This window comes from Balaenoptera borealis, assembly GCF_965194805.1.
Source record: "Balaenoptera borealis genome assembly, chromosome: 13".
Taxonomy (NCBI): Eukaryota; Metazoa; Chordata; class Mammalia; order Artiodactyla; family Balaenopteridae; genus Balaenoptera; species Balaenoptera borealis.
Genome location: NC_138870.1, coordinates 11,149,950 through 11,174,056, shown reverse-complemented (window position 1 = coordinate 11,174,056; position 24,107 = coordinate 11,149,950). Strand labels below are relative to the sequence as shown.

Below are 24,107 nucleotides of genomic sequence, written 5' to 3'. Positions count from 1 at the left end.
TGGAATGTCACAGCACCTAGCTATTATCTCATTCCTATTCATCATTCTTATCAAAGACCTGAATGAACAGAATTCAAGTTTATCACAAAGCTGAGAGCGATAGGTAATACGCTGTTTGACAAACTCAAAATTCCAGAAAGTCTTAGACTGGAAGATGGGTCAAAATCTGGAAGAAAAGATTAGGCCATTAATTAAGACGTGGGTATTTTATGGTAACAAGACTTATCGTGGTGATCATTTTGAAATGTATAGAAATATCAAATCAGTAAGTTGTTCAGCAGGAACTAACACACTGTTGTAGGTCAGTTATACTTCAAAAACAAATAAACTCATAGAAAAAGAGATCAGATTTGTGGTTACTAGAGGGAGGGGGGGTAGGAGGGAGGATTGGATGAAGGCAGTCAAAAGGTACAAACTTCCACTTATAAGATAAATAAGTACTAGGGATACAATGCACAACATGATAAACATAATTAACACTGCTGTACATTATATACAAAAGTTAAGAGAGTAAATCCTAAGAGTTCTCATCACAAGGAAAAATTTTTTTCTATTTCTTTAATTTTGTATCAATACGAGATAATGGATGTTCACTAAACTTACTGTGGTCATCATTTCATGACGTATGTAAGTCAGATCATTATGCTGTACACCTTAAACTTATACAGTGCTGTATGCCAATTATATCTCAATAAAACTGGAAGGAAAAAAATGAAAGAAGTAGGGAAAAAAGACGTGGGTATTTTAACGGGTTATAAACAAAAACTGATTCTTAGAAAGGCTATCACAGCCTTTGGCTGCATTTATAGATATACAGAGTCTATATCAAAAGAAGCAACAATTTCCTTATGTTGATATAACTGGTTATATTACAATAGAATACTGTTTTCATTTATGGGTACCATATTATAAAAGAGATATGGACAAAGTATAGTGAAAAGAGAAAGACATCAAGAAAGAGAGGGGTCTGGATCATTTTGCATGAGGAACAGTATGAGAAATTGGGACTGTTTAGCCTTGAGAATAGCAGGCTTTAGAGGGACCAGGCTTCCAGCAAAAGGGCTTTCATGTAGAAAGAGGATTAGATTCATTCAGAGTATTCTATGGAGCTGAAGCCGGCACCATGAATGGAAGCTATGAGAAAGCAGATTTCTCACCAATAAGAATTTTCTAGAGTGGGCCAAGAACAAAATGGACTGCCTCACAAATGCACACTATTGCCATCAGCCTGAGGACTCAGAGGGAATGGGTGCCAATGTATCTGGAACAGTGTATCAGCGACTGGAGCACAGTGTGAGGGGTTAACTTCACGGCCTCTGAGGTCCCTTCCCGCTGACATGCTAGCCCAGATCTGTCCTCTAACCCCAACCGTGTCTAGGTGTCCCAGGCCTGCCTCACTCCAGCCCCAGATCTAAGAATGCCACCCCTCTGTATCATAGGCCTAATACCTCTCACTCCTCCTACCACATCTGCTGCTCGGAGCAGACACGTCCCTCAGGTTCTTTTTTTGCTGGTATAGAGGTCAGAAAAGTCAGTATGAAGATGAAGCCACTGCGCTGAACCCACCACTTCTCCTATGTCTTGCTATGCTTCTGCTAACAACCATAATTCCTTTAAAAAGAAACTCCCCTATGTGTAGTGAGGTGGATGAACCTAGGTTCTGTCATACAGAGTGAAGTAAGTCAGAAAGAGAAAAACAAATACCGTATGCTAACACATATATATGGAATCTTAAAAAAAAAAAAAAAAAAGGTTCTGAAGAACCTGGGGGCAGGACAGGAATAAAGACGCAGACGTAGAGAATGGACTTGAGGACACGGGGAGGGGGAAGGGTAAGCTGGGACGAAGTGAGAGAGTGGCATGGACATATATACACTACCAAATGTAAAGCAGATAGCTAGTGGGAAGCAGCCGCATAGCACAGGGAGATCAGCTCAGTGCTTTGTGACCACCTGGAGGGGTGGGATAGGGAGGCTGGGAGGGAGGGAGACGCAAGAGGGAGGGGATATGGGGATATATGTATATGTATAGCTGATTCACTTTGTTATACAGCAGAAACTAACACACTATTGTAAAGCAATTATACTCCAATAAAGATTAAAAAAAACCCAATAACCTATATGGGAAAAGAATCTGAAAAAGAATGGATATAATATATATGCATCACTGAATCACTCTGCTGTACACCTGAAACTAACACAACATTGGAAATGAACTATACTCCAATATAAAATAAAATTAAAAAAAAAAAAAGAAACTCCCCATACTTTCCACTTTAGGACCTTCTGAGAATCACTCCCTGATGGATGTAATCATTAAAATGTTCCCTACTCCCAGGTCTCTTTATTCACAGTGACTGGAATGAAAAAAGATTATGTGAAGAATTCCTGACATTTTGGTTCAGTCTACTTTGAGACCAGCTGAAGAAAAACAAACAGAAAGGACCCCTAAAAGCGACTAGCCTTCGGAAATATCCCTCACTATCTATCTTCTTTTCTCTCACCTCACAAACGTAAAGTATCGTCTGAGGCACTAGAGCAGGGCTCCTGAAACTTGTGACTGGTGGAGTACTCTGAGTTAGTTCACGGTGCTCTTAACAGAAAACCGTAAAGTACTGATAGATTTAATTCCATTCTAAATAATTTTACTGGCAGATTTTGTAACTCCATTCCATATATACATTACAAAAATCACAACAAGGTCTAGTAAAATTAAAATCAGCTATCAAATGAGGCACAACGATCGATAGCCACATTTTCCCACAGATATTCCTCACTGACTGCTGTCCACGAGCCTTTCCTGGCAGACTCACACTAGATAGTCTGAGAAAAAGTCTAAGAGAAAGTCTGACAGGAGCTCTGAGAAAAGCTTCAGGAATAAAAACTTAAAATTGAGATAATTCTATCCATTAATATATTCTTTCCTGTGATTTACGGAGAAAAAAAAAACTACTATTATTTTATCTGTGCAGAGAATAACTAGTTCCAGGTCACTGGAGTTCCAGCAAAGCATAATTGAGAAGCATAATTTAGGGACCACCGTACCAGAACCAAAGTCTGCAGGCACAGCTTAAACGACAACTCTTTCTTTGGTTGCTGTTGTTATTACTTGTTTGACTTACAATTTTTTTCTATGTATATCTTATGAGCTTTCTATCCGTCTGTCTCATTGTTTTATAGCTGCAATAAAAGTTAAATATACATAGTAAAATCAACAATATGTACACTTGGTGAAAAACAGGCACCACTCTGGGCATTTCATATATGTTAGTTCTAATGTTCATAACCATCCTGCAAGTAGAATAACATCCCCGCTTTACATACGAAGTAACCAGGGCTGGGATAGGCTCTGTGGTTTGCCCAAGGCCACAGGGCAGTAGAGCAGGAATTCAAACATAGACCTATCTGGCTCCCAAGCTCTGCCATGTCGGTCAATGGGACCTGGAAAATGGGTTCATAATGGTAATCTATTCACTTAATCTCACAAGGAGAATTTATTTAAACCTAAGCCCTTGTAATGAGAAGGTTTCAAGCAGCATTTCTAATAATGATACTAGGAAACGACCAAAGTTGACACTTGCCCTGTAAGAGACAAGGACCACCTAACATGGCGCATACCTGCAATTCCCCAATGGCCAGAACTGCGAGATCTCTAATGCCATCTTCATCCAGGTCTGGCAGCACCACGCCTGGGGCAGCCAGGGTACCGTTCGATAAGTAGTGTGGGTCTAAAGTCCAAATGGCTTTCCCTGGGGAAAGATAAGTACACTCATCACAATTAGGGATTTCTGCCTCTGCAAAAGGCAGATGCAATGCTCCCAGGCCAGAAAAGAGACTCAACAGGCTGAATGACAGACAGCAACTCCTACACACTTTTTCCTTTCGTTTTTATCTTACTGGGGAGAAATGGAGCAGGGAGTATGCACTGAAATCCTCAAGTATCTGGCTAACAAGCCCATATAATAACTTCACACCTGGATTTTTTAGGTAACATGGACATGCTGAAGACTCTCTAAGAAAGAAGAGCCCAGTTGTCTGGGATGGAGGAATTGATCTGTTAGAGATGATTCCAACTCCTAAGGAACCATCCAGGGGCAGCCAAACAGAAGCCCAACTCGCTCCTTCTACCATGTGTTCATATAAGTAGAGAAATCATAAAAGGTTTTCAAGATGAATTCATTGCTAGAGTTAACTCACACGCAAATTTTTTTCACTCAGAAGAACCCCACTCCCAAACTCCAACCTTTACAACTAGGAAGGAGGCTATTTTACTCAGCTTCACTCAAGTCGAAGGTTAAGCATACTGGAAGTATAAGACTCTGTAAGGAGCCTTCATTATATTTGATTCTCTTCCGTTCCTTTTGTCACATGTCTGAATGTGATAAAAAGATAAAAGAGGCCAAATCAACATGCCTCCACAAACCTTAGTTTCTTCACTGGCATATTTTTCAGTGGTTAATGCCCAAGTTTACATGTGAACACTTGTATGTCAAATATTGAATACAAAGAGAAAAAGCTCCATGGTCTTCTATACAAAGAACAGAGAAGGGAGATTACTTAGAAACTGAAAGCCTTGGGATAGGTTCTGTTTGGATGACTGAGTTTAGCCCCATCCTATCACCAAACAGGTTGAACCACGGATCTATTACTCATTCTGCTCAAACCCTTTCTCCTTATTTCCCTTAATATCCACCTTGCAGAGCAGGAAATCAGACCTCCCACCATGGGAGAGTGCAACGGTCCCTTCCCTACCAGACTGTTCTAACCTGAGATTAGGCCTCCCAGGAACAGGGATCTCTCATGGTCAGTGATCTTTTTTTTTTTTTTTTTTTAATTTATTTATTTTTGGCTGTGTTGGGTCTTCGTTGCTGCACGCGGGCTTTTCTCTAGTTGCGGCGAGCGGGGGCTACTCTTCATTGCGGTGCGCGGGCTTCTTATTGCAGTGGCTTCTCTTGTTGCGGAGCACGGGCTCTAGACACGCGGGCCTCAGTAGCTGCAGCACGCGGACTCAGTAACTGTGGCTTGGGGGCTCTAGAGCGCAGGCTCAGTAGTTGTGGCTCACGGGCTTAGTTGCTCCGCGGCATGTGGGATCTTCCCGGACCAGGCAAAAACCCGTGTCCCCTACATTGGCAGGCAGATTCTCAACCACTGTGCCACCAGTGAAGCCCCCGCAGTCAGTGATGTTTACCTGATGTCGCGTTGAATGCGCTGAGCATCTTGTGTGTCCCCGTCACAAGGCAGACGGTTTCGGCCACTCTCCCTGGCATTAGATCCAGACAGGTAATATCTCGGGCCTCCTCGGGGAGGGGACTAGACCAGAGCGTACTGCCATTCATCCCCGAAAGGCACACGAGGACAGCAGGTGGCCTTGAGACACCTAAAAGCACACAAGAGACAAGAAAGGGCAGGAGGCAGAGGAGATAAGAGGGAGAGATGAGCGGGGGGCTAGAAAACCAAAAGGAAATAGAGGTAAGGCAGCAACTCAGACCTGTGTGCTCAGCTCCCTCCTGTATTTCTGGCAACAAGGTCTGCAAACAGAGTACCTGTCACATCTGTTCAACACATCTCTCATGTAAGACGACATCCTCCAGGCAACCCGTGTGCACCTCTACTCTCCCAACACACTTGTTGACGTGTCTGTCATCTCAGCCCTCGCTAAACAGGGATATCCTTAAGGGTAAAGCCTGTCACGTTCATTTCTGCATCCTCAGTGCTTTGCAAAGCGCCGAGCATATCTAGCAGCCAAGTGCTTTCTGAATAAAAGGAGCAAAATCAAGAATATGGAAAAGGAGTGATTGGAAACAAACAAACAAAAAAAACGGGAGGCACAGCTAGGCTCAGAAAATTGACACTGATCTAGAATATGTATAGAGCAGGAAGCAAAGTACCTGAATTCTAATCATCGCCAGCAAATGCTCCCTGAGAGCAGAAAACAATCTCTTTAAAAAATAAACCTGGGGAATAAAAAAGGTCATGAAGAACCTAAGGGCAAGACGGGAATAAAGACACAGACCTACCACAGAATGGACTTGAGGATGTGGGGAGGGGGAAGGGTAAGCTGGGACAAAGTGAGAGAGTGGCATGGACATATATACACTACCAAATGTAAAATAGATAGCTAGTGGGAAGCAGCCAAATAGATAGCTAGTGGGAAGCAGCCGTATAGCACAGGGAGATCAGCTCGATGCTTTGTGACCACCTAGAGGGGTGGGATGGGGGGGTGGGATAGGGAGGGTGGGAGGGAGGGAGACGCAAGAGGGACGAGATATGGGAACATATGTATACGTATAACTGATTCACTTTGCAGAAACTAACACACCATTGTAAAGCAATTATGCGCCAATAAAGATGTTAAAATAAATAAATAAATAAAATAAAATAAAATAAACCTGGGGACTTCCCTGGCGGTCCAGCGGTTATGACTCCACACTTCCAATGCAGCGGGCACGGGTTCGATCCCTAGTCGGGGAATTAAGATCCCACAAGCCGAGTGGCACGGCCAAAAAGTGAAACAAACAAACAAAAAACCCTGAAGATTATACTTAGCAAAGATCAGGAGGTCCTCCTGGTCTAGTTCCAGGGAATCAGCTGATCTGGCCCCAGCCAAGAAAGAATACTTGGGCAAACTCACTACCTAGCTGGCAAAGGATTCGAGCAGCTCAGCTCTTTAACAATCCTTTATGGCACTCAATTAACCTATCAGAATAATAACTTTCTCTCTTGCCAGTTTCACATTCACTTTCAGGATAGGGATACGGCCCACCTCACACACTTCCACTTTTCACTTCTAGCAACAGCTAATAAGGATAAGGACATGTAGGCTTTAAAGCTTCACTGTACCTATTCCTCAGAACTGCTAATTAAACATACAACCCAAAAACAAGTGACAAACTGGCTCGCCCTTTCAGACCTTGTTGCCAGAAGCAGCGGTTTACATGACAAATCTCAGCCATGTATGTTACCCCCCGGACTTCCCAGGGATGTTCTGATTAATAGACTGTGCTCTCCTTCCTCCTTCATGACCCTATCGACTCCACATCAATTGCGTGACTCGTCTTTTTCCCGGTGGTGATGCGTCATCCCTTTCCCTTCACACCACGACTCCTTGAGGCAGAGACCACACTCCTCTCGTTTAGCTCAAAAGAAGCAGTGCAGCTCTATGTGAGGTGCGCAGCAGTTGTTGGATGAATGAACAAATGAACAAACAAGTAAGAAACACAATCCCCCTCATGTTCAGTGGCACAGATCTTTGAACCCACTGGCTGGGGTTATGGGCACAGCAGTTTGACGTAAGGGTCAAGGGTAGGAACTCCAGAGTCTCCCGGCTACACCATTTGGATCCCACCTCTGCCACTACCAGCTGTGAGACTGATCAAGTTCCTTAACCTCACTACCCCTCAGTTTCCCCAACTGCAAACGGGGATAATAATATTAGTCCACATTATAGGTACATTGAGGGATAAATTCATTCATAATATGTCATGTACTTACAACAGTGCATAGCACATACAAAGTACCATGTGTGTGTTAGCGCTACTATTACTTTTATAATCTATAACCAAATCAGGCTGGTCCATATTGTGTCCAAACTCATGGCCTTGCCATCATGAGTCCTGATATGTAGCAAACCATGTAAAATACCAAATGACTGGAAAAAATCTCTAAAAGTGGATGGGGGAAATTTTTACTTCAAAGGCTAATGAGTCATAGGCAGAAAGAAAACATAATTAAGGTTGAATCATATAAAAGTCAATTTCTAGGCTGGAGCTTCTTCCCATAAACAAATCTATGCCCAAATTGCTTCTGCATATTACACAAGCCCCAGAAAGGTATTTCTAATAACATCAGAGAGGCATGCAGCCTAGAATTCTCTATAACACACCTAAATGTTTATTCCAAGGCCTGAATGATTAAAAAACAATTGGTAGGGCATCCTCAGCCTCAAACCAGAGTTCCTGTATCAGTTTACAGACTTCAGTTCGAATCCACTTAAATGGAGGCTCCAGGACAAACCAAAAGCCCCCATGTACCTATAATGAAAACGCAACTTTTTTGTTGTTGTTGTTGCAGTTGACATGTATCAGCTGGGGTCCCAAAAAAAACCCAGCTCACTCAATTAGGGTAAGTTGTGGAGGTTTAATAAACAGACTGTTTACAAAGATGTGGTCAAGGTGTAGGGAAACCACAAGAGATAGTACAGCCCCTCAGAACCGTGGCCACGCCCAGGCCCAAAGAGACAGGGGGAGGAAGCGTTTCCTGGAATGCAGAAAAAGAAAGTCCTGTAAGAGGACCACCTTGAGAGAGGCTGTGACTTCTGATCAAGGATGCGGCCAGCCTGAGGTGGCCCGGGCAGAGGGGAGCCAGGGCAATAAATACCCTCTGGTCACTCTCTTCCTCTCCTCCAGCTTCTGGCCTGTGCTCCCCATTGGCCAAACCCAGTGGAAGTCTGCAGGCCTGGGACCTGACGCAACGCGTACGGGTCGGCCTCCCGTCCCGCGGAGAGCACGATGGAGAGCAGAGACGGAAGAGCAAACAGACGGGGTCAAAGGAGAACACCCAGCCAAGAGGTATGTGTATAAAGATATGTCAGAACGTGAGCAAATGCTTTCCGCCAGGGAGGGGAAGGTAGATAGAGTCTGTGTTTATCATCATCTAAGAGGCCAGGGAGAACCGACTCGGAGAAAACTCAAGCAGCCTAGGTGCTGGTGCTGTTCAGGGCAGGCGTGCGGCCGTGGAACCTCCTCCCTGGGTCTCAGGTGGGTCCCTGGACCGGGGCGCCCTCCAGCTCGCGTGCTCTGTGATTCCCTGAACCAGGCGTTACGCACGTGCAGGAGCCCCCCGACGAGGCCCGTCGTGTGGGCCGGATCCCCGAGGGCCTTCTCCTCACTGCAGCCCGTGCAGGAGGCGGCCCCAGCGCCTCCCCTTAGCTCACACCCTCCACTCAACCGGCCTCTCCCGCCGAGGCCTCCAAAGGCACCCTCTTACCAGCGGTGCTCCCGTTCCCTGATGTCACGAAGGAGAGGAGCACGTCACGCAGGCCGTCCCCGTTCACGTCCGCCAGGTCCAGCGGAGACAGGTCCCCACCTGATGGACACATGAGAAACACAGGGTCCTCAGCAAGTTGCACACACCAGCTCCCTGCTCCAGGCTGGAAAGGGAATGCGCCATAAAAACCAGGCAGACTTCTGGGTCCTAGATAAGATACACAGACCCAGCTCTGCCCGTGCCTCTCGCCAAGGACAGCTAGAATCCCTGGGCGTTACACATAAAACAAACAGGAGAAGACTCTGGAAGGTGGAGAGAAGGCAGACCGGCTGGGGACGGCGAGACCCCAGGAAGGACAAGCTGGTGACTCCCCTGGGTTTTCTTTGGCCTCATACCCCAGACAGGGTGCTGCAGAAGCTGGCAACCCCGAAATGCCACCAGGGACACACAGAAGGCCCCAGAAGAGCTGGTCCCCAGCCAAAGGACAGGAAAGGCACAGCCTAGCAAGCCAGAAAAGTTCTCCTCAAGAACTGCTCTACCCCAACCAAACACCACAGATAAAACTGTGGTCCCAGCCAGCCCCATAGCAAAGGCCAAGAGGAAATCCTTGCCGGGCTGTAACAAGGTCCCCCTCACCCCACCAGCGTCAGGTCGGAGAAGGCCGGGTGGGGAGGCTGGACTCCCATCCCCACCTAGCAGCACTCAGGCCTCCATACACGAGGGAAGCCTACGGTTCTATCCCCACCGAGCATTAATGGGGCAGCCGCCCAGCCCTGGTGTCAGCAGACGCCTGACGGGAGCCTGGACCTCCATCTCCACCCGGCAGTGACAAGGTAGGTAGTGTCATTCCCCCACACACACCTCCAAACAGTGTGGAGTCAGAGGATGCTTGCCAAATTCGGAGAGAACTCACACACGGCTAGTGGAAGTGTAAACTGGTACAACCACTACGGAAAATAATTTAACAGAAACTCCTAGCGCTGGACATGCACATACCCTGTAACCCAGCCATTTCACTCCCAGGTTTATGCCCTAGAGAAATCCTTACACACTCCAACAGGAAACATGCCCAAGAATCTTCTTAGTGGCATTACTTATTTTTTAAAAAAACAGAAGTCACCTAAATGCTCATCGACAGTAAAGTGGATCGATAAATCATAGGACATTCATACCATGGAAAATTAGTGGTGAAAATAAACTCCAGTGACAGTACATTGATACGGATAAACCTCAAACATATTCTTTAAATATGCTGAACAAAAAAGCAAGTCACAGACAACTACATGATTATATCAATATTTATACGAAATTCAAAAACAGGCAAAATTAAAGAACATATCATTTAGAGATGCATATCTATGTGGTAAAACTTTAAACACAAGTAAAGGAATAACGACACAAAACTCAGGAGAGGAAGACCCTCTGGCGGGGAGAGGGGGATACGGTGAGGAGCGACACATGCGGAATTGCAAAGATCTTTACAAGGTCCCATTTCTTAAACTCGGTGGTGGATACACCAAGAATTCGTTACTAGTCTTTACGCTGCATATAAATATTACAAGAGCTAACTTAGAAAAAACAAAAAAGGAAGGAAGAGAGGGAGAGACATTCTATGCGTAGGAACATATCGTAAGACATATCCACCCAGTTTCGCCTTAAGAGAAAGTAAAGATGAGAACACAGAACTCATCAGAAGCTAACTCAGCTGGGATCAGAGAAGGGTCAGAGAGAAAATGTTTCTAGATCAAGATGATGCAGGGGTGTGGGCATGCTGTAGGGAAGGGAAAATTTTTCCTCTGCCTTCTTAAGGTTTCTAGCTGGGACTGACATAAGACAGATGAACAAGGGAAAAGCACTCAAATTTTATTTAATAAAATTGTGCATGTGCATGGGAGTTCCCACAGTTAAGTGAAGACCCAAAGACGTGGCTAGGCCGCAGTGTTTATATCCCGCATTGCACAAAGAGTGGCAACTGGAAAAGTAACTAAAATATATGAGGGAACTACAGGAAGATGAGAGTTATTCTAACAAGGTCTGTTTGTACAAATGTCTCTCTGCCTCAACCTCCCGTCTCTGGTGATAAGAGTGTTCTTTCCTCCTGGAATAGGGAGGGCATCTTTCACCTGGGAGTTTCATCTCCTGCTTTCAGGAAGAATCGAAGGTCAGAGTGGCCCTCTTGCACCTGCTATTGGTCAAATGCCTTTAACTCAAAATAGTCAATACACCAAAGCGCCACGTTGGGCTGGTGTGTTCTGAGCCCCTTCGGCCTGGTGCAGTTTTCGAGGGACAGGACCGTTCGGCACTGACAGTTAGGTGGGATCCCCAATCTTGACCCAGAGCAAGCTGCTTTAAAGAAACCTGCTCCACAACGTAAATGTCCATCAACAGATGAATGGATAAAGAAGATACAGTACATATACACAGTGGAATATTACTCAGCCATAAAAAAAGAGAGAAATTTTGCCATTTGCAGCAACATGGATGGATTTGGAGGGTGTTATGCTAAGTGAACTAACTCAGACAGACAAAGACAAATACTGTATATCACTTATATGTGGAATCTCAAAAATACAACATACTACTGAATATAACAAAAAGAAGCAGACTCACAGATACAGAGAACAAACTAGTGGTTACCAGGGGGAGAGGGAAGGAGGAGGGGCAATGTAGGGGTAGGGGGTTAAAAAAAGGGGTTTACAGGAAATCATGTATGTGAAACTTTTGAAAATTGGAAAGCACGGTAAAATTTAAAGACTCTTTCATTCAATAAAAAAAATAATAATAAAAATAAAGAAACCTGCTCCAAAATGAGACAAAATAGCCAAAATTACTTGGGTAGCACCATCCCAACCATTAGGAGCAAGAAAGAAAAGTTGCAGCAAGGAAGCAACTCTCTTTTCCTTGAAAAGAAATTATTTGATAAACAACAAGGTCCTACTGTCTAGCACAGGGACCTATATTCAATATCCTGTAATAAATCTTTTCCATAGTGGAAAAGAATATGAAAAAGAAGATGTGTACACAACTGAATCACTTTGCTGCACACCAGAAACTAACACAACATTGTAAATCAACTATACTTCGATAAAAAAGAAAAATAAAGAGAAATTATTTGAAAATTCAATTTAGATCAGGCTTCTACAATCAACAAAACCCCAAGGGCCCTACAGGAGCTGTGGCCTCTGGCCTGGCCAGGATGGGAGCTTCACTTTTCTCTGCAAACCGCCCTTCCCACAGCTTTGCTCTCCCCTGATGCAGCCTCAGCTGCACGACAGGACTCAGCAAACTGGGTTCTCCCCTCCCTGCGTCTCATTAAGACCTTCCCCAGAGACACACAGCGCAGCGATCCTCCCAAGGTTTTGGAGCCGTACAGATGCACCTTTCTGTCTCATTTCAAATCCTAACCTCCTAACCACCTCCACACACAGGGGGAGAAATGCTAGACGACACGCACGTTAACGTGTAAAGACGTGGAGGAAATTTTCAACGTAATCAGAAGCTTGCCGGGATGACATGCGATCGTGAAGGTTTTACAGACTTAGAGCTAAAAATCCCGCAGCTCACCTCCCTGGGGGCCCAAGTGGCGGCTCCACGTGCTGTGCAGGTCTCGGGGGGGACAGGGGATCAGGAAGGCACACACGAGCACCAGGACCATGGAGATCACCAGCATCAGCAGAAAGACGGATGTGCGCACGTAGGACGCGATGGAGGAGGCCGCCTTCCGCTCCAGGCCCCCCAGGGGCTCCAAGGGGTACCCCTCCGTGGTGACCTCCGAGAGATGGGGCTTCCCAGGCCCTGTGACCTCAGCATCCGAGTCGGGCTCTGGTGCTTCTGCCAGCGGACTCTTCCCGTTCTTGACCCCTCCGTTCTTCTGCTGCAGGTTAAGCACGAGGTCATCTTCACTCTCGTCGCTGTCGGCCTGTGTGAGGGGGTCATACTCCCCCAGGTCCGGGCTCTTCTTCCCTGAAAAGACAGAAAGCCAGACGGTCAAGGAGAACCTGGAAGGAGGGACCTTGGGCAAACACACAGCAACAGTAAACACCTAGGAGAACACACAGAACAGAACAGAACGGAACAAATCTAGGTTGACAAGCCTGAACCTTGGAGCCGTCTATAAAATAGATTCCAGCGAAATGGGGGAAAAAAAGAAAATCAGTGCTCTAGAATTATTGCTTTCATGAGCTTAAGAACATTGGAAAAGAAACAGAGAAAGCGGCAAATTTCAAATACATTTTAGTTGTTTTTTTTTTTAAAAAGCCCTCTCTTAATTTGTGTGACTCTCACTAACGAAAAAGACCACAGCTCTTCTAGGAAAGCTTCCATACACCTAATGTGCGTATTTCCTTTGATTATCTTAGATTGGTGATGTTCCAATCTTTCCTGCGACTCCTCTAAACTTTTTTTTTTAACATTTTTTTAAATTTATTTATTTATTTATTTTTGGCTGTGTTGGTCTTTGTTGCTGTGCGAAGGCTTTCTCTAGCTGCCGCGAGCAGGGGCTACTCTTAGTTGTGGTGCACGGGCTTCTCATTGAGGTGGATTCTCTTGTTGCGGAGCACGGGGTCTAGGTGCACAGGCTTCAGCAGCCGTAGCACGTGGGCTCAGTAGTTGTGGTGCACGGGCTTAGTTGCTCTGCGGCATGTGGGATCTTCCCAGACCAGGGCTCGAACCCGTGTCCCCTGCACTGGCAGGAGGATTCTTAACCACTGCGCCACCAGGGAAGTCTTTTTTTTTTTTTTTTGAAAATTTTTTGATGTCGACCATGTTTTTAAAGTCTTTTTTTTTTCAGTTTATTTATTTTATTTATTTTTGGCTGCATTGGGTCTTCGTTGTTGCACATGGGCTTTCTCTAGTTGCAGCAAGCAGGGGCTACTCTTCGCTGCAGTGCGCGGGCTTCTCATTGCGGTGGCTTCTCTCGTTGCGGACAACAGGTTCCAAGCACGCAGGCTTCAGTAGTTGTGGCACGTGGGCTCAGTAGTTGTGGCACGCGGGCTCTAGAGGGCAGGCTCAGTAGTTGTGGCACACAGGCTTAGCTGCTCCGAGGCATGTGGGATCTTCCCGGACCAGGGCTCCAACCCGTGCCCCCTGCATTGGCAGGCAGACTCCCAACCACTGAGCCACCAGGGAAGTCCCTCTTTAAAGTCTTTATTGAATGTGTTACAATATTGTTTCTGTTTTATGTTTCGGTTTTTTGACCCCCAGGCATGTGGGATCCTAGCTCCCTGACCAGGGATTGAATCCACACCCCCTGCATTGGAAGGCAAAGTCTTAACCACTGGACCGCCAGGTAATTCCCTCCACTAAACCTTTAGAACAACTGTTCTCTGCACACTGCTCCTCACAGGCCAATATATGTGGTTTCCCAGCTGTCGCTATGGAAACCACGTAGAAAGTCAAATGCTGAAAGTCATCTGGAGACGTCTTACCAAAAATTTACTTTTGAGAACCTTCCTGCAAGTCTATTGCCCTTTCAGTACATGTTTCAGTAAACAGTGGTTACCTGAAAATTGCTATTCTGAGCCTGCATGCCGAGAGGGGTGGGATCCAGCCAGCACAAGGAGGTGGAGGACTTGTCTTGAGGCTGGTTTACACAACAAGCACCCTGGTTTTACTTAGACCATATCTTTGCAGGGGTGGCAAGAGGCAGACATTACGGGGGGCTTAAGCCCACCTCCTCCTGAGCCACCCCGGCCCTCGCAGCCAGTGACTAGATGAGTTTATGCCTTTATTTCAGGCTATAGCCAAATAAAAACCAAGAAAAAGTTTCTGGTTTTGGAAATTATCTGGTAAGCTATCACTAACGTAAACTCTATGGTTAAATCCTTTGTTAAGAAGACATATAAAAAAGAAAATACAACCCAGATATTTAAAAGGGGAAAAGGAAGAATTTCTCATGTTCTCTGCCTCTGGTCACTGTGATCTTGGTGATGTCACTTCATTTTGTCCAATAAATACTGAATTTGATTTTTTAAGGTATTAAATTATAAGAAAATTAAGCAATTATTAGAAATTTAATGCAAAATAGTACCTCTAGGATATGCCACAGAGTCAGTGCAGCTGATTCCCATAATTTTTATATTTCCTCTATGAACCAAATGGTTTCATTAATTAGGGCCCATCATTCCTAACCATCCCAGATAACTTAATTTATAATAGTTTGCAAACAGAACCATAGGTTGTTGTAATATTAACTCTAATACTTTTTAAAGTTTTTTTTTTTTTGCTAAAAAAAAATACACCTGACAGAATGTTTTAAACGTGCTGCCTGCATATGGTGGAGTATTATTCAGCCTTCAAAAGTAAGGAAGTTCTGACACATGCTACATACAACACCAATGAGTCTTGAGGTCATTACGTTACGTGAAATAAGCCAGTCACCAAAACACAAATACTGTATGATTCGACTTATATGTAGTCACATTCACAGAAACAGGAAGTAGAATGGTGGTTTCCAGCGCCTGGAGGGAGAGGTCCATGGTGGGGTTGTTGTTTGGTGGGTACAGAATTTCAGCTTTGCAAGACGAAAAAGTTCCGAAGCTTGGTTGTACAACGATGTGAGTATTCTTAACCAGACCGTGCACTTAAAAATGGTTAAGATGCTAAATTTTATTATGTGTATTTTACCACAATTTTTTAAATTTCAAGTTAAAAACAAAGAATACACTTGACAAAGAGGAAAACATACACAGCAGCCCCAAATCCCAGGGTTCTTAGAGACTTTGAAGGTCACACAATCTACCTCCACCCCTATTCCAAACATGCACTTCCTTACCAAAGCCCACCAAGCAGTCACTCAGCATACACCTCAGCGGAGGCCTTATCAGGGAACTCACTACCCTCGCATCTAGAAAGCAGCACCTTACTCTGATTCAGGAATCTACTTCTGGGCATTTGCCAACTACCCGTCTTAGTTTCAATTTCTGGGACCCCTCTTCCCCACGCACAATACTTGAAGATACCAGTATTTGAAGATACCAATCATAAGAAACGTAAGATACGGTATTTACAAGCTCAAGTCTTTACAGTAAGCAACCTAAAGTCAAATCTTGGCTCCATCTCTCATTAACTGTGTGACCTCAATTCAATTTCTTCACTTTAGTAACCTCAATTTCCTTATTTGTGAAATGGGATAATTACCGTTCCTACCTCATATGACTGTTACGAGGATTAAATAAGATAACATATGCATGGTTCCCAGTGCTGCCTTAGGGTCACACTCAGCGAATTTCAGCTTCTGTTATTATGGTTGGCATTCTGTCTCCCCACTGCCCTCACCCAATCTCCTCAGCCCCGGTTAAGTACCTCTACCTCTTCAACCCATTACTTGAAGAAGCATTGTTTCAGATGCTCACACATCCTGGTCACTCCCCTCTGGACACAATGGGACATGTCTGTGCTCTTTAAAGGACGGTTCCCAGACATGAATGCAGTCCCCAGGGTGCAGTGTGACCAGGGCAGAGGAGAGCAGAACGGTGTCCCCCCTAGTCAGAGAGGACACTACGGTTCAATTCCTGTAACCTAGGATCAGGCCAGCTTCCTTGGTAGCCCCATCACACAACTGATTCAGCTAAAGCTCCCAAGCACCTTCTACACACACTCAAGCTGTCCTATCATTGCACAATTTTTAGTGAAAAAGTTAGCATCGACACTTAACTGAATTCAGTCTCGCTAGTCAATCTTGCTGGTCAGTTTCCACCCTGCAACAAACACAGCCTAAAACAGCACCTTTGCCAAAGTGAAATCATGACTGAAATACTGGCGAACAAAACGGTTCAAAGGAAATGCACTTTTATTATATGATATACTATCACAGGCAGGAAGAAAGCTCAACTGCACATGCTGCAGAAATCTGTAAATTCTTTAATAAATCCATAAAAATAAATTGCAAGCATTCTTTGAAAAACAAAGCCGCTGTTGAACTGATCCCTCTAACAAAATTATGTGCTTCTAGTTAATGATGGCAAAGGAAGGCCTTTCTGTCTGTCTCTTCCTAAAATCAGGGGGCGGGGGGATAAAAAGAAATAAAAATAGGAAAAAGAAAAAAAAAAGGGAAACAGCCACATTCCCAAACTAGAATTTATGAAAAACCGTTGCCAAAGGCAGTGAAACGTGTATCCAACTGAGGAAGTACAGTGAGAATAGGGACATACATTTCAAGTCTCCAGCAATGAGGAGAGTTCACAGAATTAATAATGGTGATGATGGGGATGACAACTGGAAAGGTACTGAGAGCTACTATGCCAGGCACTGGTCCAAGCACTTACAGGGATTAACTCATTTAATCCCCACAGCAACTCTAAGAGGTAGGTATTATTATTATTCCCATTTTCATCAAAAAGATGAAAATGTAGAGAGGTAAGTTGCCTAAGATCACAGAATTAATAAGGAAAGCCGGGATTCAACCTCAGGCAATTTGATTAGAGTCCACAGTCCTAACCCATCGGTTATGCTGCCTCCCTTGTCCACGGATATAAAGCCAAACCAAATAATCTCTTGCTCGGAAAGACAAAGTTTGGGGTCCCAGAAGCACCAATGAGCCCCATTCAACACCACAGAGTCAAAGGCAAGGTTAGGACTGAAGGAGAAAAAGCACAAGCTTCTCTCTTTATAAGAAGCAGGCTGGCAGCACGGCAGGTTAGAAAAAAGCGCTGGAGCGCTGTCAGTTCTCGGGAGGAGGATTTTTTGGACAGTGTGGGTCCAACAGGGAGACAGAAAGCAGACAGTAATTCAAAGAGGACAGTTTCATATAAAGAATTATTAGACAGTGATAGGAGAGTAAATATAAATATGGGAAGAGAAATCCAAAAGGTATCCTAGGATGGGGAGACTGTATCCCAGGAAGGACAAACTTGGTATTTAAAGGGTCCAGATCCACTTTCACAGATCAGGCAACAAAACTGAATGTGCAGCTCAGGGGCAATAAATTGATAGCTGGCACAAGAAGCAAAGAGAAGTAAACACTAAGTCAGCACTCTAAGGCCCCGTGACAAACGCCAGCCAGGAGAGAAACATCTGCAAAGGAAGAGCACGGATGGGAAAGGGATCTGAGCTGACAGCCTAAACTAGATTCCAGCCTCCAGCTGCCCCAGCCCACGGGTCAGCCAATAGCCGGCTGTAAAACAGCCACCCATTTAAATATGAAGAGAAATCAGAAAGGAGCCATCATTAGTACTTGGTCCATAAGCTACTGCAAAGTTCTACAAATACCTAAGAAAGAAGTTACAACAAAACCTAGCGAACGAAACCGGCTACAGAACAAATGCTGGACAAATTATACCACGATACAGAAGAGATAATGAACCTATACTTCCCGCTGGGATCCAAGAAATTCAAGAAATAGTCTTCTCTGAAATAAGGGCTCATAGGAAAAATATAGTATTTCTAAGAAGAAATGACAATCCAATAAAGAAGATGAAAAGTAAACAAGGAGAGCTCAGGAAAACGATGGAAGAAAATAAAGCAATTTTAGGGACTTCCCTAGTGGTCCAGTGACTAAGACTCCGCGCTCCCAGTGCAGGGGGCCCAGGTTCAATCCCTGTTCGGGGAACTCTATCCCATGTGCATGCCACAGCGAAGTCTCGTGTGCCACAACTAAGACCTGGCAGAGCCTAAATAAATAAATAAATAAATAAAATTTAAAAAAAAACAATTTTAAAAAGGATATCCTTACTGAGATCAGCAAAAAGAACCGACATGGCTAAAAACAGCATCAGAGACTTAAAGGATAGACTGTGAAAATCAAGCAGGATGAAATGGAAATAACAACAGTGGCTGGCAGTTCTGAGCACTTACTATGCTCTCTTCCAAACCCTTTTACTGTCTTAGCTCAGTAAATCTTCATAGCAACTCTTAAAGGTAGACACAGTATTATCTCCATTTTAAAGACGAGGAAACTGAGGTTTGGAAGTTTAAGTACCTGGCCCATAGTTAAATAGCAAGTAAGTGATAGTACAAGGATTCAAACCCAGGCAGTCTGCCCTGAAGCCTGGACTGACTATCTCTGTGCTTCCCATGGGAAAGATCAAAGCTTTTAAAAGGACTAGAGAGAAAGGGATAGATATAAAGAACAAAAGTGATCCAATATATGCATAACTAATAAAGAGAACAGAAAAGAAAATGGAACCAAAAATGACATTTAAAAGATATACCAAAAAGGTTCTGCAGTAAAGCAAGACCTAAAATTGCAGAATAAGGGGTCCACTGAGCCCCAAGAAAAACTGATACAGAATAATCAATATTGAAACATATCCTAGTCAAGGCACTGAACTTCAAGGACAAAGAAGGAATCACATGAGCAGGCAGGCCAAGGGAAAAAGAATCAAGTCACTAATGATGGGACAAAAATCAGGCTGCCTTCTCCACAGTAACATACGTTTCTAAACGACAGTGCGGCAAAATAGAAAAATCCTCAGAGAAAGAAGAGGGGGCCGCAAAGTCCAAGAACTGACCCACACACGACACTTCTGGAGTACAGAGGCAAGCATGCAAGAACGCAGAGGCTTTCTTCAAGGGATCACAGAAGACTGCGACGTGTTCGTGCCCAAATTATAGAGGAAGATAAATACTGACTTTAACACTATTAATATATATTTTTCCAGAAAGTGCAAAGACAAGCCTCAGCTTAATTATTACAGACTGCAAGTTTTAATTAGAGAAGTCCTAAGTAAATATTTTTTTTTCTGTCTATTCACAGAAAAAGAGGTATACAGTACGCTGACTTGCCTAAAATTATACTCAGGCTGAGGAGTAGACACCAAATCCTTGCTTCAACTTTCCCACCCTCTTGTCTGCTGATTTCAGCTACCACTCACATTTTTAGTCAATGAAAGGTTTTCAAAGAATAAAGAGAGGACACTGATTTCAGAATAAATCAACATAAATGAGCTTTCCATGGCTGTCACTTTTCCTTATAGGACGACTGGGGTTACTAGGTAAATAGCATTCCCGGGATAGAGGAAAACATCAGTAGGAAAGACATGCAACTGTACCACCCCTAAGTGTTTTCAGGAAAACATACTATAATATATACTATTCTATGACATGCACTACACTTTACATAGACTATCCTATACACTCTACTACAACTAAAGGTAAATCAATCGCATCATGAATTAGTTTATCCAGGGGCACATAATCTTTCCAAGTTACATATAATAAAACAAACCATTACAATAACATTATGCTCTTATATTCCCTTCAGTGTTTGACCTTTAAACTTTTAAATGGACTAAAAATATATATTCTTAAGAGATAAGTTGCCCCACCCCCTGCTTTATGACTGTCACACTGCCCTTCTGTTACTAATTAACCTCATTCTATGCATGTGGACCAAACATCTTTCCATCTTGAGCTTGGTGAAAGGGTACGAGACCGAAATACATCCCCAGCAACTGTTCTTTCTTCACCAGGTTGATGGACATCTGTCATATGCACATTACATCAGGTCTTCCTCAAGGTAACACACTTGTAAAGATCATGGTGCTAATGATGAATATAAGAATGGTTAATTGGGCTTCCCTGGTGGCGCAGTGGTTGAGAATCTGCCTGCCAATGCAGGGGACACGGGTTCGAGCCCTGGTCTGGGAAGATCCCACATGCCACGGAGCAACTGGGCCCGTGAGCCACAATTACTGAGCCTGCGCGTCTGGAGCCTGTGCTCCGCAACAAGAGAGGCCGCGACGGTGAGAGGCCCGCGCACCGCGATGAAGCGTGGACCCCACTTGCCGCAACTGGAGAAAGCCCTCGCACAGAAACGAAGACTCAACACAGCCAAAAATAAATAAATAAATAAATTTAAAAAAAAAAAAAAAAGAATGGTTAATTAACACTTACTGAATACTTAACACATGTCAAAGGTCAACAAACTTCTTAAGGACATCCATCTCTTTTACTACGCCAAATAACCCTACTGTGTGGCATACAGTGAATGTTCCACAAGAACATTATTATTACATATGAAGAAACTAAAGCTTAAAGAGAATAAGTAACTAATCTGAAAAAGAGTGGATTTAACCCAAGTCTGTCGCATGCTCTTCACCACCATTCTACTCTGCTTCCTTACACGTAAAAATGGTGAGGATGTCATGGTGGTGATCATTTTGCAATATCTACAAATATCAAATCATGAGGTTGTACATCTGAAACTAGTATAATGTTATATGTCAATGATACTCAATTTAAAAAAAAAAAGGGGGGAATGTTAACTAAGGTAACATGATACAGTAGCCCAAACAGGACAGTAGCTTCACAGACCCAAAACTGGATACAGGGTATCCAAAAAGAGCTATAAGAAAGCAACTTCTACCTAAAAACTGTATTTGGGGTGGAGGGGAGAAAAGGGCAAGAGGGAGAAAAGCAAAAGCACAAGCAAAAAACAAAAAACCCACATCACATAAAAGAACATATGGCCTTTGTACCTGGGCCTAAAAGTATCAAACGCTCCTGAGTGCTCAGGGCCCTGCTGCTACCCAAACACAGGCCCAACGACCAGACTGTGCTTCCCCTACGCTGTCGGCTGACCAAGTGACTGCAACTGAATACTCCAGGAGTAATAATACCAAAGCCTCCGCATGCAAAAGAGCTCAAGAGTTTCGAAAGCAGGATTTTGTTTGCGTTCCCAGCCTTTGAGAATGACAATTACCTATGCTGGAGGGGAAGCAGGGGGGCAAGGAGTCTAAAAGAAAACAAGAAATAAAGCTAAATATGTCTGACATCCCATTACCCCTTGGGAGGATATCATCCTACACTAAGGATACACAAGGCTACTCTCTTCAAAGTTAATCCTGCAGGCAGAGGGACATGTCCCCCATTCCATTCCAATGTTACATACACATTCCAAGAGAGATATTATCAGTGTTCCTTCCGATGTTCTACTGAGCACATGTGGGGAAAAAAAAAAAAAAGGTGTCTGAGGTCATGAAATCTGGGAACAGAAATGAAAATTCATACCAAATTCATATCCAACCCAGTGTCATCCGTGCCACAATGTAGCAGACTGGAAACTCCTTGAGAAACAGGACCCTGTAATCCCCCTGAAGCCTTATGCTGGATGTCTGCCAGACACCCAACTAGCACTTTCGACCCAAGCCAGGAAAACAACTGTTTTTCCCACTAACACCTTAAGTTACCATCAAACAAATGTTTATAGCTTTATATTTAAAACTTATTTAGGTTAAACCATAAATTTTTCTAAAGCCTTAACGTCTAAAATTTATTTGGGCAGAATAAATATACTTTTATTAAAATAGCACGTTTCTAGTAGCACAGTCCCATGCTGGAGGTTTAAGAGGAAAAACAAAAACAAAAAACTTGGAGCTGCTGCCCAAAGTACTGAATTAGCTCTGGAAGTTGACATCACCACGAGTGCCTCCTGAAAGAATATTCCATCCGTTATCTGCAACTTGCAGGTGCCAAATAATTTCCCTCATAAATGCTCAGGCTCGAGAGCCAGAGGCCCAACAAGTGGAACCAAAAGCCCAGGATCTACAGTCAGAAGACCCCCTCCCCCCACAATGTTCAAGTCCAGGCTTTTCCAATACTGCTTGCGCGACCCTGGACAGGTCAATTTGCCAAATAACTCATTTTTTAGGAGGGGAAATGCCTGTCCCACCTACCTCAAGGCAGCATTAATGTTGTCATCAAGTGGTGAGGCTGCTCCAAGGTGTCACTCGCCATCCTGCCGCTCCCTGACCCCGCCCAGGTCCAGCCCAAGCCGGAAGGAGTTGGAGACCCTGCGGTACCTCCTTCGCGTAGCTCGGGAAAGGATGCTAACCTCACCGCCCTGCCCTGGGGACAGTGGCGACGCGCTCCCTGACATTCGCCGCCGCCGCAGCGCCGAGCCACCATCCACACGCGCCTCCAGCGTCCCCCCCCCTCCGTGTTTCCCAGGCTCGCCCAGCGCCGGCGACCCCCAACCCGCCGAACGCCTCATTTGCCCCCTGGTGGCGCGTGGACCCCAGCCCGCGGGGGCTGCAGCGCCTCGCCTCCCCGCGCCTGCAGCTGCGCCCGGGTTGGGGCCAGACCCCGATCGGCTTCGCCCCCGGAGTCTCGCCTCCCCATCTCCCCAGGCCCGGCGGGGGCGGGGTGGTCGCGGGGCTGCGGTTTCTTACCCGGGAGCTTGAGCGCCCTGGACAGCACGGTCGCCATGGCGGAGGCCCCGGTGCGCGTGCGCGCTCTCGCGTCCTGCCGGGAAGTGTAGTTCGCAGTCGGGGTGCGCGGGATCAGGACCTGCAAAGGTGGGAGCCGGACCGCGAGGCAGGGCCGGGAGGAGGGGCCGGGCTGCGGCATCCGCTCCCACGTGAGCTCTCCTCCCGCTCCACTCCGCCCCCTCGGGGACAGACCCCCTTCCTGGGCAGGTCACTTCACCACTCGGAGCCTCACTCTCCTTCTCGGTGAAATGGGGAAATAATACACCGCATAGGCTTGCAGTGAGCATGGAATGAGATAATAGATAGTAAAGTAGGCCCGGGTTGTGAAATGCGTGTGGGCGGAGTCGGACGGGATTTGAATCCTGCCTGCACCCATCACTCGCTGGGCCATCTTGGGCAAGTCACTCGGTATGGCTAAGCTTCAGCTTCATCTTTTAAATGGAGACAGTACCACCTACTTCATGAGCGTATTGTGAGGATGATATTATATAATCTGTTTAAAACACGCAGCACACAGTAGGCACCTAGTAAATGTGTTTCTCTATGTTTCTTAGGTAAAAGTCGAGGTTTTCTGGAGCTCTAAGCCTCATCTCTGGTTACCAGTTCTTTCCAGGTAATCCACACAGCACCCTACCTCGCAGCTTCTAGCTTGAAGAGTCTAAGGAAGCAAGAATAGACCTGCTTCTTCCCTACAGGCACCAGGAGATCGGCATTTTAGTCCAGGAATGCTGAAGATATTATTCATCTTAGAACTGAAACAGACCTTAGAGGCTCCTTGTTTTACTAAAGAGAAAACTGAGGTCTGTAAAGGTGATGTGACTTCTCAGTGTCAAACAAAAGTTCTAAGATACCTGTCACTTGGACCGCTTCATTCCCGTGAGAAACTGTCCTAGGACAGTGCCGCCGTTACAGTCCCAGAGATTCTAACAGCGACCCTCACCACCCTTTTCCCCCCGCAAAAATGTCACTCACTCCG

The 24,107-nt window shown here is 44.9% G+C and overlaps 1 protein-coding gene across 2 annotated transcripts in view; it reads right to left on the bottom strand.

The window, feature by feature from the left end:
• FAM234B (family with sequence similarity 234 member B) overlaps positions 1–23,688 on the bottom strand; it is a 36,549-nt gene extending 12,861 nt beyond the window's left edge. For both annotated transcript variants that reach the window (XM_082352592.1, XM_082352591.1), the window contains exons 1-5: positions 23,093–23,688; positions 12,549–12,947; positions 8,985–9,083; positions 5,188–5,376; positions 3,618–3,748 (exon numbers count right to left, since the gene is read on the bottom strand). In XM_082352592.1, coding sequence (XP_082208718.1) covers positions 3,618–3,748; positions 5,188–5,376; positions 8,985–9,083; positions 12,549–12,947; positions 23,093–23,270 — 996 coding nt within the window. In that variant the 5' untranslated portion in view covers positions 23,271–23,688. The remainder of the gene's footprint in view (positions 1–3,617; positions 3,749–5,187; positions 5,377–8,984; positions 9,084–12,548; positions 12,948–23,092) is intronic.
• Positions 23,689–24,107: the final 419 nt, after the last annotated feature.